This window comes from Rhamphochromis sp. 'chilingali' (assembly GCF_963969265.1).
Source record: "Rhamphochromis sp. 'chilingali' genome assembly, chromosome: 19".
In the NCBI taxonomy this organism is placed as follows: Eukaryota; Metazoa; Chordata; class Actinopteri; order Cichliformes; family Cichlidae; genus Rhamphochromis; species Rhamphochromis sp. 'chilingali'.
Genome location: NC_137946.1, coordinates 16,536,719 through 16,548,690, shown reverse-complemented (window position 1 = coordinate 16,548,690; position 11,972 = coordinate 16,536,719). Strand labels below are relative to the sequence as shown.

The 11,972-nt window shown below is 42.5% G+C and overlaps 1 protein-coding gene across 3 annotated transcripts; it reads left to right on the top strand.

Annotated features, from left to right (window-relative positions):
• Window positions 1–1,874: 1,874 nt before the first annotated feature.
• Window positions 1,875–10,970, top strand: LOC308387066 (uncharacterized protein). 3 transcript variants are annotated; one of them, XM_080866947.1, is made up of 2 exons: window positions 1,875–2,576; window positions 8,407–10,970. In XM_080866947.1, exon 2 carries the CDS (start codon window positions 8,782–8,784, stop codon window positions 10,462–10,464), a length of 1,683 nt encoding a protein of 560 aa, XP_080723073.1. In that variant the 5' UTR covers window positions 1,875–2,576; window positions 8,407–8,781; the 3' UTR covers window positions 10,465–10,970. The 3 variants fall into 3 exon arrangements, with proteins under 3 accessions (XP_080723073.1, XP_080723072.1, XP_080723071.1); XM_080866946.1 differs by having other exon boundaries at window positions 8,397–10,970; XM_080866945.1 differs by having other exon boundaries at window positions 1,875–6,135; window positions 7,491–10,970.
• The last annotated feature ends 1,002 nt before the right edge of the window (window positions 10,971–11,972 follow it).

Below are 11,972 nucleotides of genomic sequence, written 5' to 3'. Positions count from 1 at the left end.
ACAAGGCAACTGCACACTTGACCTGGTGGGAGGCAATCTGTCTCCCAACAGTCCGACTTGGACTAACTAAAATTGTCTCAAATAGATTGGCAAAGGTTTTTAAATTAACACAGGAAATGACTCAACTGATCACAAACTAGCTGTGTTCTGGTTCTATTCCTCTGGTTATAAGATTGCTGAATATGTTGTTTTGCAGTTAAATCAAACACTTCTTTAGCTTGACAGACAAATAAATAACATAATTTCACCTTTATTATCATTATATTATTTTCTTTGTACTCTCTAGATCACTATCCTGCAGGAACTATGTTAGTATTTGTGGAGGAATTTCTGTTTTGATTCTAGGGCTCTGGTGAGATACTGAATATAAGTAATAATTATGAATTTTTCCTTAATGTAAATTTCTGTGTATATAGATGATAACAGATTTGCAATTTTAGCAGATTTGTGACAGTTAATCACTGTATTATAACAAAGATTGCACATAATTGTAAATTTCACCCAATGTATTCGATAACTGACAACAGAGAGATAGCAGACTTCATCTTATTATCTTATTGTTATTGCAATTTTGATGCACCAAAGTTAGTTTGAGGATTAACCGTGTACCTGATCTTCAAAGTAACCATTTCAAAGACAATGAGCAAGTTCATCGCTCACAATTGTATTAATTTTGGCCAAGCACCAATCTCCATTCACTGGATGGAGATATTGCAGCCAAGTGTGAAGGTAGCATAATAAATCCAGGAATATCTGTATGTCTGTTCCTCGACTGTCAACAAACTCATGGAACACACTTTAAATTTGGCAGGTGCATTGCTGGGGTTCCAACTTGCCAGTTAAAGAGTATGAAGATGTTTTGATGAAGGGTTTCCACAGACTTGGTAAAAGCTGTTCACTGTTATGCTTTCAAAACTACCATTTGTCTGCATGTAAGGTTTTAGGAAGCACTGGTAAGTGGTGCTAGTTGCCCATCCCACAGGCAAATGCTCAACCTGTGTGATACATTGCAATTATAAAGAAAAGTGGTTCTCGGCACATTCTACTCTCTTTATGTGGTTATGTCAAAGCATGTGACTAATGCAAGCCAAGTTTTTGTTATTATTTAGCAGCTGACTTTTTTTTTTAGCATTACCTCTGCCCACTCCTCAAGCTATTGCAGAGGTGGTGTTTAAGGGACATCTGCAAACTGTAGCCGCCAAAAATGACTGAAAGACAGGAGGATACGAACTACAGTCTTTACACTGTACATAAATACACTATAAAGTTGAGTGAAAACACAACATTGGCAGTGTGAGATCAAAGATTAGATCATTTTGACAACAGACAAGACAGAGAGAAAACATTTCGTTCTGCTGATAGGATCAAACTGGAAAGGGTTTTCAGGTGACATTCTGTACGCCAGCTAGAAACAATATTTTTTTTATAGTTTAAAGTAAAGGTCATATCAATCTGACTTAGCAAAACACATTCTTTTTACATTTATATTGGGTCCAAAATATTCTTTTGCTAATAGAAATGTTTCTGAGCGGTATTTAAATGACATGGGATAACTTATTTGATCCCAGCTACCAACACAAATTTAATGAGTGTGGCGTAACACCTTTGTGGCATTTCTTCCTTTCACTACAACACAGTAGAGTACTTGTATTATAGCGTAGTGTACTTGTATTAGTGTGCAATTTTTCCAATTAAATTCAGTGTTAATTTTTTCCAAATGATTTTATATAGACATATATAGAAAACTGACTGCTTCGATATAGGTTAACTTATCCATTATATCCGGTCGTTAAGTGATGATGTGACGAATTCTACATCCGGGCCTAAAGTAGTCTGCATTTAATATGGCTTTTGTGTTGTTAACATGTTTAATGTTATTGTTAAGAGAATTTTTATTTTAGTTAAATCATTAAAGTATAATCAAGTAGAAACAAGTATGCCTTATAATCAAGTGTTTATATATTTTCACACGGTAAAGCTTACTGTTGAAAAGAACACAATGTATTCCTTGCTTAAGTGTGTGAGATGTTTGACAAAGACAGGACATATACATGCATTCTTTACTTCAGTGTCTGCGATGTCAGATAAGCATGAATACTGCTGTGTCGTTGTTTTTCAGTTTGTGTGCAGAAGTTAGATAGCTAAGACAATGCCTGAGCTCTCCCCTCTTCAGTTGAAAGAGGAAGTATTATGTAACCCATTTTGCCTTATAAATAAAGCGAGTAAACGGTGCTCGGTGTGTTAGTCTGCTCAGAGACTCTCACCCGTGCGCACGTCTTTGAAACTCTGAGTCGGTCTGCCAGTGTCTCATTTCTCTCTTACTGTGTTTGAACAAATTGTCAACCCTTGACATTTAATTGGTCCTTCGTAGCCGGAGAACTGACTGTTATTTTAACGTCTAGTTTTCCACAGACGGTCTCCATCGGATCCTGACGTCGTGACGCCTGCGCTGGAAGAAATCTGATCAGTAAAACGAAAAACCCGGGAACGTGAATTCGATCTCCGGTCAGCGTTCGGCCTTCACGGCTCCAGGACCCGATGAGCACCGGATCTTAAAACGCAGCGCCACAGTAGAGGTGAATATGACACGCATTCCACCAAGCGCTAAAATACGTTGATATTGAGATTTTCCTTTAAGTAGTGTGTAAACCTAGGTACGCCGACAGATCTCAGTGTCCATGCGGGACTAAGAAGACGACAGGCAAGAGCGAAATTCTAGAAAAATCGCTATTAAAAGTTCCGGTCGCTCTGGGAGTGGCTGCAACGGAACAGGTTTCCGGTCACTCAAGAAGAGTGGCTGAAGGTGAAGGTGTTACACAAATAAATAGGCCTACGGAAAATCTCAATAAAAATCATAGAAACGCGCTTTGTTTGTGAGGAGTGAGTTGTTTTTACGACCCAATACGCGGTCGAACCACTTCTCAAACTGTTTTCCTGTGTACACTCACGTATTGGTAAAGGTGGAAAAAAGGGTTGTGCTTCATCACGTAAAATTGATAACCGCTCTCTCAATTAGTGGGAGAGTAGAAGGCTGTTATCGAAAACCCATTCTCACTTTTTCATGCCAAAGAAGGTGTCACAGTTCTGACGTAATTAGTTCAAAATGGGTAACTCTAAAACTAAAGTAAAATTAACAGCAGATGAAGGATGGTTGGAAAAAAACTGTCCAAATGCAGGAAGAGTCAGTGCAAATAGGTGGAGAAATCCACATAAAATTTATTGCCCAGCCTGGCAAGGCAAATGCAATCAAGAATCAATAACTGCTTTAAAGGCTGCTTTACAAAAAGAATTATTTGAGGAAAAGAGCCAAAAGAAAAAAGCAAAACGCTTAGCAGAATGGCACCTTTTCAAGGCGTGGATGGTAGAAAACGATAAACGCATTGCTAAACGTGCCCAAAAGCAGGAAACTAAAGATAAACAGAAAACTGCAGGAGAAGAAAAACCGTACCCCCCTCCTTATGCTCTTCAGCCTGCACAGCCTGCAGCAGCTGCACCTAACCTTACGTCAGCACTTCCTGTAAGCTCTCCTCACAAACCTTTTGTTTCAAATCCCTATATGGAGGCCAGACAACAACTTGATCTTATGACTAAGCATGGTCATTCCAAAAAAACAGAAATTGTAGGTCAGTTTCCAATGGTAGCCTTATCTAACCCCAGGTACGGTCAACCCACTGGTCCCCCAGACGCCCAAGGAGTCATACCAGTAGACGGTGAGCCTTTAATTTATGCATTCCGACCCTGGTCTCATAAAGACAGAGAGAATGTACTAAAAGATGTGCCACCCCTTAAAGAAGGCTTCCGGCCGTGGCGAGATGCAGTGGAATTGATCCGTCAGGGGTGGGGTTTAAATGGTCATGAGATGCATCAAGTTTTTCAAGATTTATTAGGTTTAAGTCTTCCTAGAGCTAGAGGTCAATTTACAGGAAATGATTTAAACGGTGACGTGTTGGGGCCAGACACTCCCCAATTAATACAGGAGCTTAATAACTTGTATGGCAGAATAGAAGTTATTTTAGCCCCAAGGCCAGATTATGGAAAGATAGGAGAGTGCAAACAAAAGGAAGGAGAGACAGCATCAGACTATTTGGATCGCCTACGCCCAGTTTTCAGACAAAACTCAGGGCTAAATTATGATGCCGATCCACTGTCTGCTTTTCAACAACAATTAAAAAATGCCTTCCTAAATGGTCTACTGCCTAAGATAAAAGCACATGTAGACAAACACTGGGTCACTCAAAATACAGGAACCTTGCCTGAAGCCCTACAATATGCTGAGCATGCAGTCAAAATTCAAAAACAAAAAGAAAAAACAGAAGGAGTTTTCATGATTGATCCAGAGACAGGCTTTATAGCCTTCTCAGGACAGCAACACACGGCAGGTTTTAAGCAAAGTAGGGGAAAGCAAAAAGCAGGACAAAGAAGAGATAGAAGAGATATGAGATGTTATAACTGTGGTAAAATCGGGCACTTTGCTCGAAACTGTAGAAATGTAAGCCAAGAACAGGAAGGTGGAGATGACAGGCGCAGACGCCGTGATGAATGACTAGCACAAGAAAAGGGAAGTGAAACAAGTGAAGGGGAAGTTTACAACATTGAACAACTGCTGCTAGGCTCAGAAGCAAAGCCCACCGTTATAGTGCACGTTAACGGGGTCCCAATAAAATTCCTTTGCGACACAGGTGCTTGTAAAACTGTCCTAACAGTAGAAGTCCCAAATTTAACCTCTTCAAAAGATACCTTAATCGTGAAATCAGCCTCAGGACATGTGACAAAACAGCATCTAACCGACCCCCTTTTTATGTCACATAGAGATAGTGGCCGTGCCTGCAAAAATCAGTGCATCTATGATCCATCTTGTCCACTAAATTTGTTAGGAAGAGATGCTTTAACAAAATTAAAAATAGGAGTTTTTCCTGAAGAAAGTGGCATGAAAGCCAGACTCCTACTCTCTGAAAGTCAGAGCCAAACTGAAGATATTTTTGTTTGTGAAGGTTTAGGTGAGCCAAATTATTACTGGGCCTTAGATTTACCAAAACTTGAACCATTAGAGGCCAAAGCTAATATGTACTTACCTGAGCACTCACATAGACAGGACCCAGCAAAATATCACAACACCTTGTGGTATAAATATGTCCCAGGTCCAGACAAAATTTATGATCAACAAGTGCACAGACTAGGACCGCAAAAACTAGTCCTACAACACCTGTATGTGACACAGAGTGGTAATGCAGTATGCTCAGTGTTACAGACAGATGCAGTGCAGCGCTTAAATAAGATATGCAACCCTCATGTATCTGTTGCACGCAACGACCAAACGCCTTGGTCTGAGTTAGGCACAGTGCTGAGAAATGTAGAAATGGACAGATATGACAAAATAGAGTGTGAGGACTGGCAAAAAGGCCGTAGAACTGGGTGCATGAGGCTAACGCTGTGTTGGCCGGTGACAGCCACACCAGCCACACATTTAGCCACAACAGAGCAAGATGAATGACAAGTATTAACAATTGAAGCACATCCAGAACTAGAGAAGCTGCCACAAACATTATGGTCTCAAGGACCCACGGATGTAGGCCTAATAAAAGGAGCAGATCCAGTAGTGGTAAAAACTACAACCTCATATAGGCCTGTAAAACCACAATATCCCTTGAGTGCAGAGGCAAAAGAAGGTATCAGACCAGTCATAGCAGAGATGCAAAAAGCAGGTATTCTCGTGAAAACTAATGAAGCCACGTGTAATACACCAATTTTTCCAGTAAAAAAGGCTAATACAGGAAAATATCGCTTAGTTCATGATCTAAGAGCAATAAATGAGGTAACAGAGCAGATACCTCCAGTGGTTGCAAATCCACACACAATTCTAAATCAAGTAACACCAAAAGAACGGTGGTTCTCTGTAATAGACTTGTCCAATGCCTTCTTCTCCGTACCTCTGCACCCTGACTCACAGAAGTTATTCGGATTCACCTTTGACAATCAAAAGTATACTTATACAAGGTTGCCTCAGGGATTCCAGAATAGCCCAACTCTGTATGCAGAGGCTTTGAGAAAATCAATGTCATCTTGTACGCTCCCTGCCCCAGGGCAGTTCTTGTTGTATGTAGATGATATATTGATCACAGGCCATACAAAAGATGAGTGCAAAGAAAACACATTAACAGTTTTGCAACATCTCGCAGAGCAAGGCCATAAAGTGTCACAGCATAAACTGCAATTGTGGAGCCAGGAAGTAACATACCTTGGCCACAAATTGACAGGACAAGGCAGGCAGCTGTTAGAGAGCAGAAAGATAGCAGTCCAAAATGCCCCAAAACCAGTAACTAAACAACAAATGATGAGTTTTTTAGGACTGTGCAATTTCTGTAGATGCTGGATTCCAGAATACGCATTACTAGCTCAACCACTACAGAACCTCATTTATGGTAAAGATCTAGCATTAAAAGACAAAGTACAATGGACTCCAGAAGCAGAAAAAGCTTTCGTTGATTTGAAAATAGCACTGCAGACATGTACCGTCTTAGCATTACCAGACTATGGAAAACCTTTCGTTCTCCATGTTGATGGTGCAGGAGGGTATATGAAAGCAGTCTTAACTCAAGCTTTTGGAGAAAAACAACGTCCATTAGCTTTCTACTCATGCAAACTTGACTCTGTAGCTGCTGGATTACCTACCTGTGTTCAGGCATGCGCAGCAGCAGCAGAGGCAGTTAAAAAATGTGCAGACATTGTTCTAGGACATAAATTGATCATCAAAGTCCCACATGCAGTGACCTCTATTTTGCTCCAAGCGAACCTCTCTTTCCTCACGCATGCAAGACAACTTTCTTATGTGGGGATTCTACTTACACAATCACACATAAAAATAGAGAAGTGTGGCCAGCTAAACCCAAGTACACTTTTGCCGACTTCTCTGGACGGAGAACAACACTGTTGCATTCAAAAATTAGAGGAAGATACAAAACCTCGCACTGATATATACAGCTCCCCCCAGAGCAGTTTCAGTAATGTTTTTGTGGACGGCTCAGCGTCAAAAGACATTCACGGTAGAAATTGTGTGGGTTATGCGGTCACAACTGTTGATAAAGTGATAGAAGCAAAAGCTCTCAGCTCCTCAAACTCTGCTCAAAGCGCAGAACTAACCGCAGTCATCAGAGCATGTACTTTATATAAGGGTCAAAGTGTTAATGTTTACACAGACAGTCAATATGTCTATTCAGCAGTTCATCATTTCGCTAAAATATGGCATAACAGAGGAATGACAACTTCCTCAGGCAACACAGTTCAACATGCAAACCTTCTAAAAAAGCTATTAGAAGTAATAACGTTGCCAAAAGAATTAGCACTATGCAAATGTGCAGCTCATCAAAAGGATGACACAGAAATTACGAGAGGAAATAACTTTGCTGACAAAGCAGCAAAAGCAGCTGCAGAAAAACAAATTGATGTTTTAACAACAGAAACCATAGATCTAATACCTTTAGAAATACTAGCAGATGCACAGAAAACAGCATCGCTGAGTGAACAAAAATCTTGGGTGAAAGATGGAGCAGAATTAAAAGACAACCTTATGATGTGTAATGGCAAACCAGTGCTTCCAAAATCTTTGCATAGAACTGCTGCTTTAGTGACACATGGGAAAACTCATGTGTCATCAGGAGGGATGATTAATATTCTTAATAAACAATTCTATACAAAAAATTTTGAAAGTTCAGCACAAGAGTTTATCAGAACATGTATGATTTGCCAAAGACACAACGCACAGGGAAATCTACGTCCAAAGCGAGGGCATTTCCCTATACCACCGCATCCATTTCACACTGTCCACATGGATTTCATAGAATTAAATGAATCACAATCCTTCAAATATGCACTTGTGATAATTGATGTATTTTCCAAGTGGCCAGAAATATACCCAGTGAAAAAAGCAGATGCAATATCAGTAGCAAAATGTCTATGTAATCATTTTATTCCAACGTACGGTATTCCATCTCTGATAAGATCAGACAATGGCACACATTTTGTAAATGAAGTAATAAGTAAAGTTTCTGAAGCTTTAGGCTTCAGCATAAAACATCACTGTTCTTATCATCCACAAAGTGCAGGATTAGTCGAGAGAACTAACGGCACAATTAAACAAAGGTTGAGGAAATGTATGGAAGAGACTAAAAAACCTTGGCCTGAATGTCTAAGCTTGGTTAAATTATGGATGAGAATAACTCAAGGAACAGGTGGTCTAACGCCATTTGAAATCGTACATGGCAGACATTTTCCACTCCCCATAATGAGTGAGCCAATTAATAAATCTATTGCAGAAACAACAATGGCAGAATGGATGACAAAACTATTTGAGAATAAAGAAGTGAGATTAAGCAATCAACTGCCGAGTGACTTTTCTTCAGTTTCTTGCAGGTTGAACCCCGGTGATTGGATTCTGATTAAAGTCCTCCAGCGGAAAAACTGGAGTGCTCCAAAGTGGGAAGGTCCCTTCCAGGTGCTACTTACCACACCCACAGCGTGTAAGATAGCCGAACGAGTTTCGTGGATTCATCAATCCCACGTGAAGAAAGTGTTTGCACCACAATAAGACGCCGGTTCCCCTGACTCTTACGTGAACCCCTGCTGGAGGACAGGGCTGAACGGGTTTCCCGCCCTGTGCTTCCTCGGCAGTGCTACTCACGTGGGAGCTCGGGTGTGCCTGGTCGCCCTGAAGATCAGACTGACCTATCCCACCGAAGAGCAGAACCAATAATAACACCAGGGACGCCTGAATAAAATCTCAACAAGATGACTGAGGAAAACAACCTGATAAATCCAGAAGAAGAACCAGCTTCAGAATCAATGCTAGCACCAGTTCCAGCCCCAAAGCTGTTGTGCTTGGGCGCTTGTGACATCAAACGAAAACTACTCATGTGCTACATATTCTGTCTAATGGCTATCCTCCTGATGACGACACTCTTTTGGTTGATGCCCAGTGGAACCCACAAGACAGTACCAATTATTCTCCGACCTAAGAGGTGGACCCACGACAACTCGCACCTGAAGGAGATAGACAAAGAACACAACCACCCGTGGCTGAACAATGCATGGTACCGGTATGTCCATGACAGAGTGCACAGAGAAGACAATGCCGCAAACTGCTATGTCTGCTCACATATGCCCACGACAGCACTCCATGCCACAGTGTATGGAAAACCCCCAACCAAGGCTGAAGCACTCTGCATATATGACAAAGCCATTACCGGGACCTGCTCAACACCAGGAAAACCTGTGATGGTGATAGGTGGATCCATAAAGGACCAAAACAGCAACACATGCCACAACACTACACAATATATAGTCCCACAGAGTGTAAAGTCTTTAATCTACAACATAACAAACTGCACCCACCAGTACCCAAATATAAACTACACCTGCAATGAAGCCTACTGGGTGCATATAAACGTCAGCCATAGAAAACTGAAATCATTCTCAGTTGTTTTGCCACCTGACATACAACACCCAGTGTGCTTTAACTTCACAGGAGCAACCGGACAAACAGGTACGCCCCAGGGTCTGAAGAAATTAGGACAAAACCGAAACTGCTCCATGATCCTGGCGGCACCAGATTGGGATGGCATCGGCTCATCGACAGGTACATACTGGGTACAGGGCGCAGCTTGGGCGTGTGGCCTGAAAGTCTATTTCATGCTGCCACCAAACAGCACCGGACTCTGTGCCCCTGTTCTGGTATCTGACCACACCTTTAAGATGTCAGTGAACAGCAACACCAGAGCTAAACGTAGCACAGGCCTCAAGCCCCATGATCCATATCTTGGTTCTGATGTACCAGATGACTTCAAACTCTGGACCAAGAGCCAGAAGGTAATACACGCTTTGTTTCCATGGATAGGAGTAGGGAAACACGCACTACGGATAGAAACCCTGGACTATCGTTTTGGATTATTTTTAAATGCTTCAACCCGCATTAATCAAGGACAGAATGAAGAAATTGATGCAATTCGCATCACTGTCATGCAGCACCGAGTGGCTTTAGACATCATTCTCGCAGAGAAAGGTGGTCTCTGCGTATTGTTTAACACTACATGTTGTACCTACATACCTGATAACATCCATTCATTAAACATGACAAATGCTTTGAATGTTTTGAAACAACTGAGAGACGCTCAGCAGCAGGACTACGTTACCGATACTCAAGGTTGGTGGGACTGGCTGCTGAGCGGCTCTTGGAAATCTCTACTGATTAAAGGCCTGTTGGCCCTTTTCAGTGTGATGTTACTATTTTGCCTTTTCATTGCTTGTATTATCCCATGTCTGAGAAGCATAATGACAAACATGTTCAAGCGTATGTTAGGAAACCATGTCTTGGCTCAGTCAGTTATGGAGGATCCCTATCGTCAGTATGGTATGCTGAGTGTGGGAGAGAGAGAAGAAAATCTCTATGACAATCTTGACAAGCTTGTTGTTTAATTATTTCACTGAATGACGTGCAAGTTGAAAATGTGACTAACAAGTGACTATGCATTGAGTAAAACATGTGAAATATATTAACATCAGGAGGGAATGTTAAGAGAATTTTTATTTTAGTTAAATCATTAAAGTATAATCAAGTAGAAACAAGTATGCCTTATAATCAAGTGTTTATATATTTTCACACGGTAAAGCTTACTGTTGAAAAGAACACAATGTATTCCTTGCTTAAGTGTGTGAGATGTTTGACAAAGACAGGACATATACATGCATTCTTTACTTCAGTGTCTGCGATGTCAGATAAGCATGAATACTGCTGTGTCGTTGTTTTTCAGTTTGTGTGCAGAAGTTAGATAGCTAAGACAATGCCTGAGCTCTCCCCTCTTCAGTTGAAAGAGGAAGTATTATGTAACCCATTTTGCCTTATAAATAAAGCGAGTAAACGGTGCTCGGTGTGTTAGTCTGCTCAGAGACTCTCACCCGTGCGCACGTCTTTGAAACTCTGAGTCGGTCTGCCAGTGTCTCATTTCTCTCTTACTGTGTTTGAACAAATTGTCAACCCTTGACAGTTATGTATTTTCTTCTATTTAATCTCAGAAAGCTCCTAAAACAGTCAGTGATCACTGTTGACCTCCCTCGGCTTTATTACCGCTAATCATTTATTTAAGCTCAGTTTTTAAAACTTTAGATTGTAACTACAGCCCAGCCCATGCAGTAGTATATGAAAGACTAACCTCGTATTGTGGATGGTGTGGCGGAGGCGTGGCCCCGGGCGCAGCTGCAGGGGAGGAGTGGAGCAGAAGGCTCAACAGGGCGGCGCTGCGAGGCCGGTAAGAACAGCTGATGGTGTTTATGTACTGATGATGGTCTCCCTCCGCTGTGTTTTTATAGTGAGACGGGGAGGAGCGGCCAGAGAGAGAGATCAGCTGGGCTCGTGAGCTGTCAGGCTGTGCGACTGATTCAGCTGTCAAAACAAACACGTCAATAAATGTGGAAATTGGCAGTACATACCTGCATGTGCGTGTATTTGTGCCTGGTGTACTCCACAAGTGGTGCCGAAACCCAGGAAAGTGCCGGTGGGGGAATGTCCGACACACAGGCCGCGCCACCCGCCCAGCCTCTGCAATTCTTGGCGCAGATGCTAGCGGAGATGGCGACGATGAGCCGGGATCAGGCGGCCGACCAGCGTGCCCACCTGGCCGCGCTGCGGGAGCAAACGGACCGACAGATGCAAGTTCTGGAGCGGCTGGTCGGGGCCGCTGCCACGCCGAAGCCCTCGCCACTGTCGGTGGCGGTGCCCCGGATGGGGGACGGGGACGACCCACAGGTTTTTTTGGAGACCTTCCGTGCCACGGCGGAGGCTTGCCAATGGCCGCGGGAGGAGTGGGCTCCGCGGCTGCTTCCCCTGCTGTCTGGGGAGGCACAAACAGCGGCTCTGAGTCTGCCTCCGGCGTCGAGGAGCAGCTTCCCGGATGTGAGCCGGGCGGTGGTGGACAGGCTGGGGCTCA

What these genes read in the sequence shown, in the direction of transcription:
- LOC308387066 (XM_080866947.1), top strand. Translation starts at nt 8,782, where the DNA reads ATGACTGAGGAAAACAACCTGATAAATCCAGAAGAAGAACCAGCTTCA.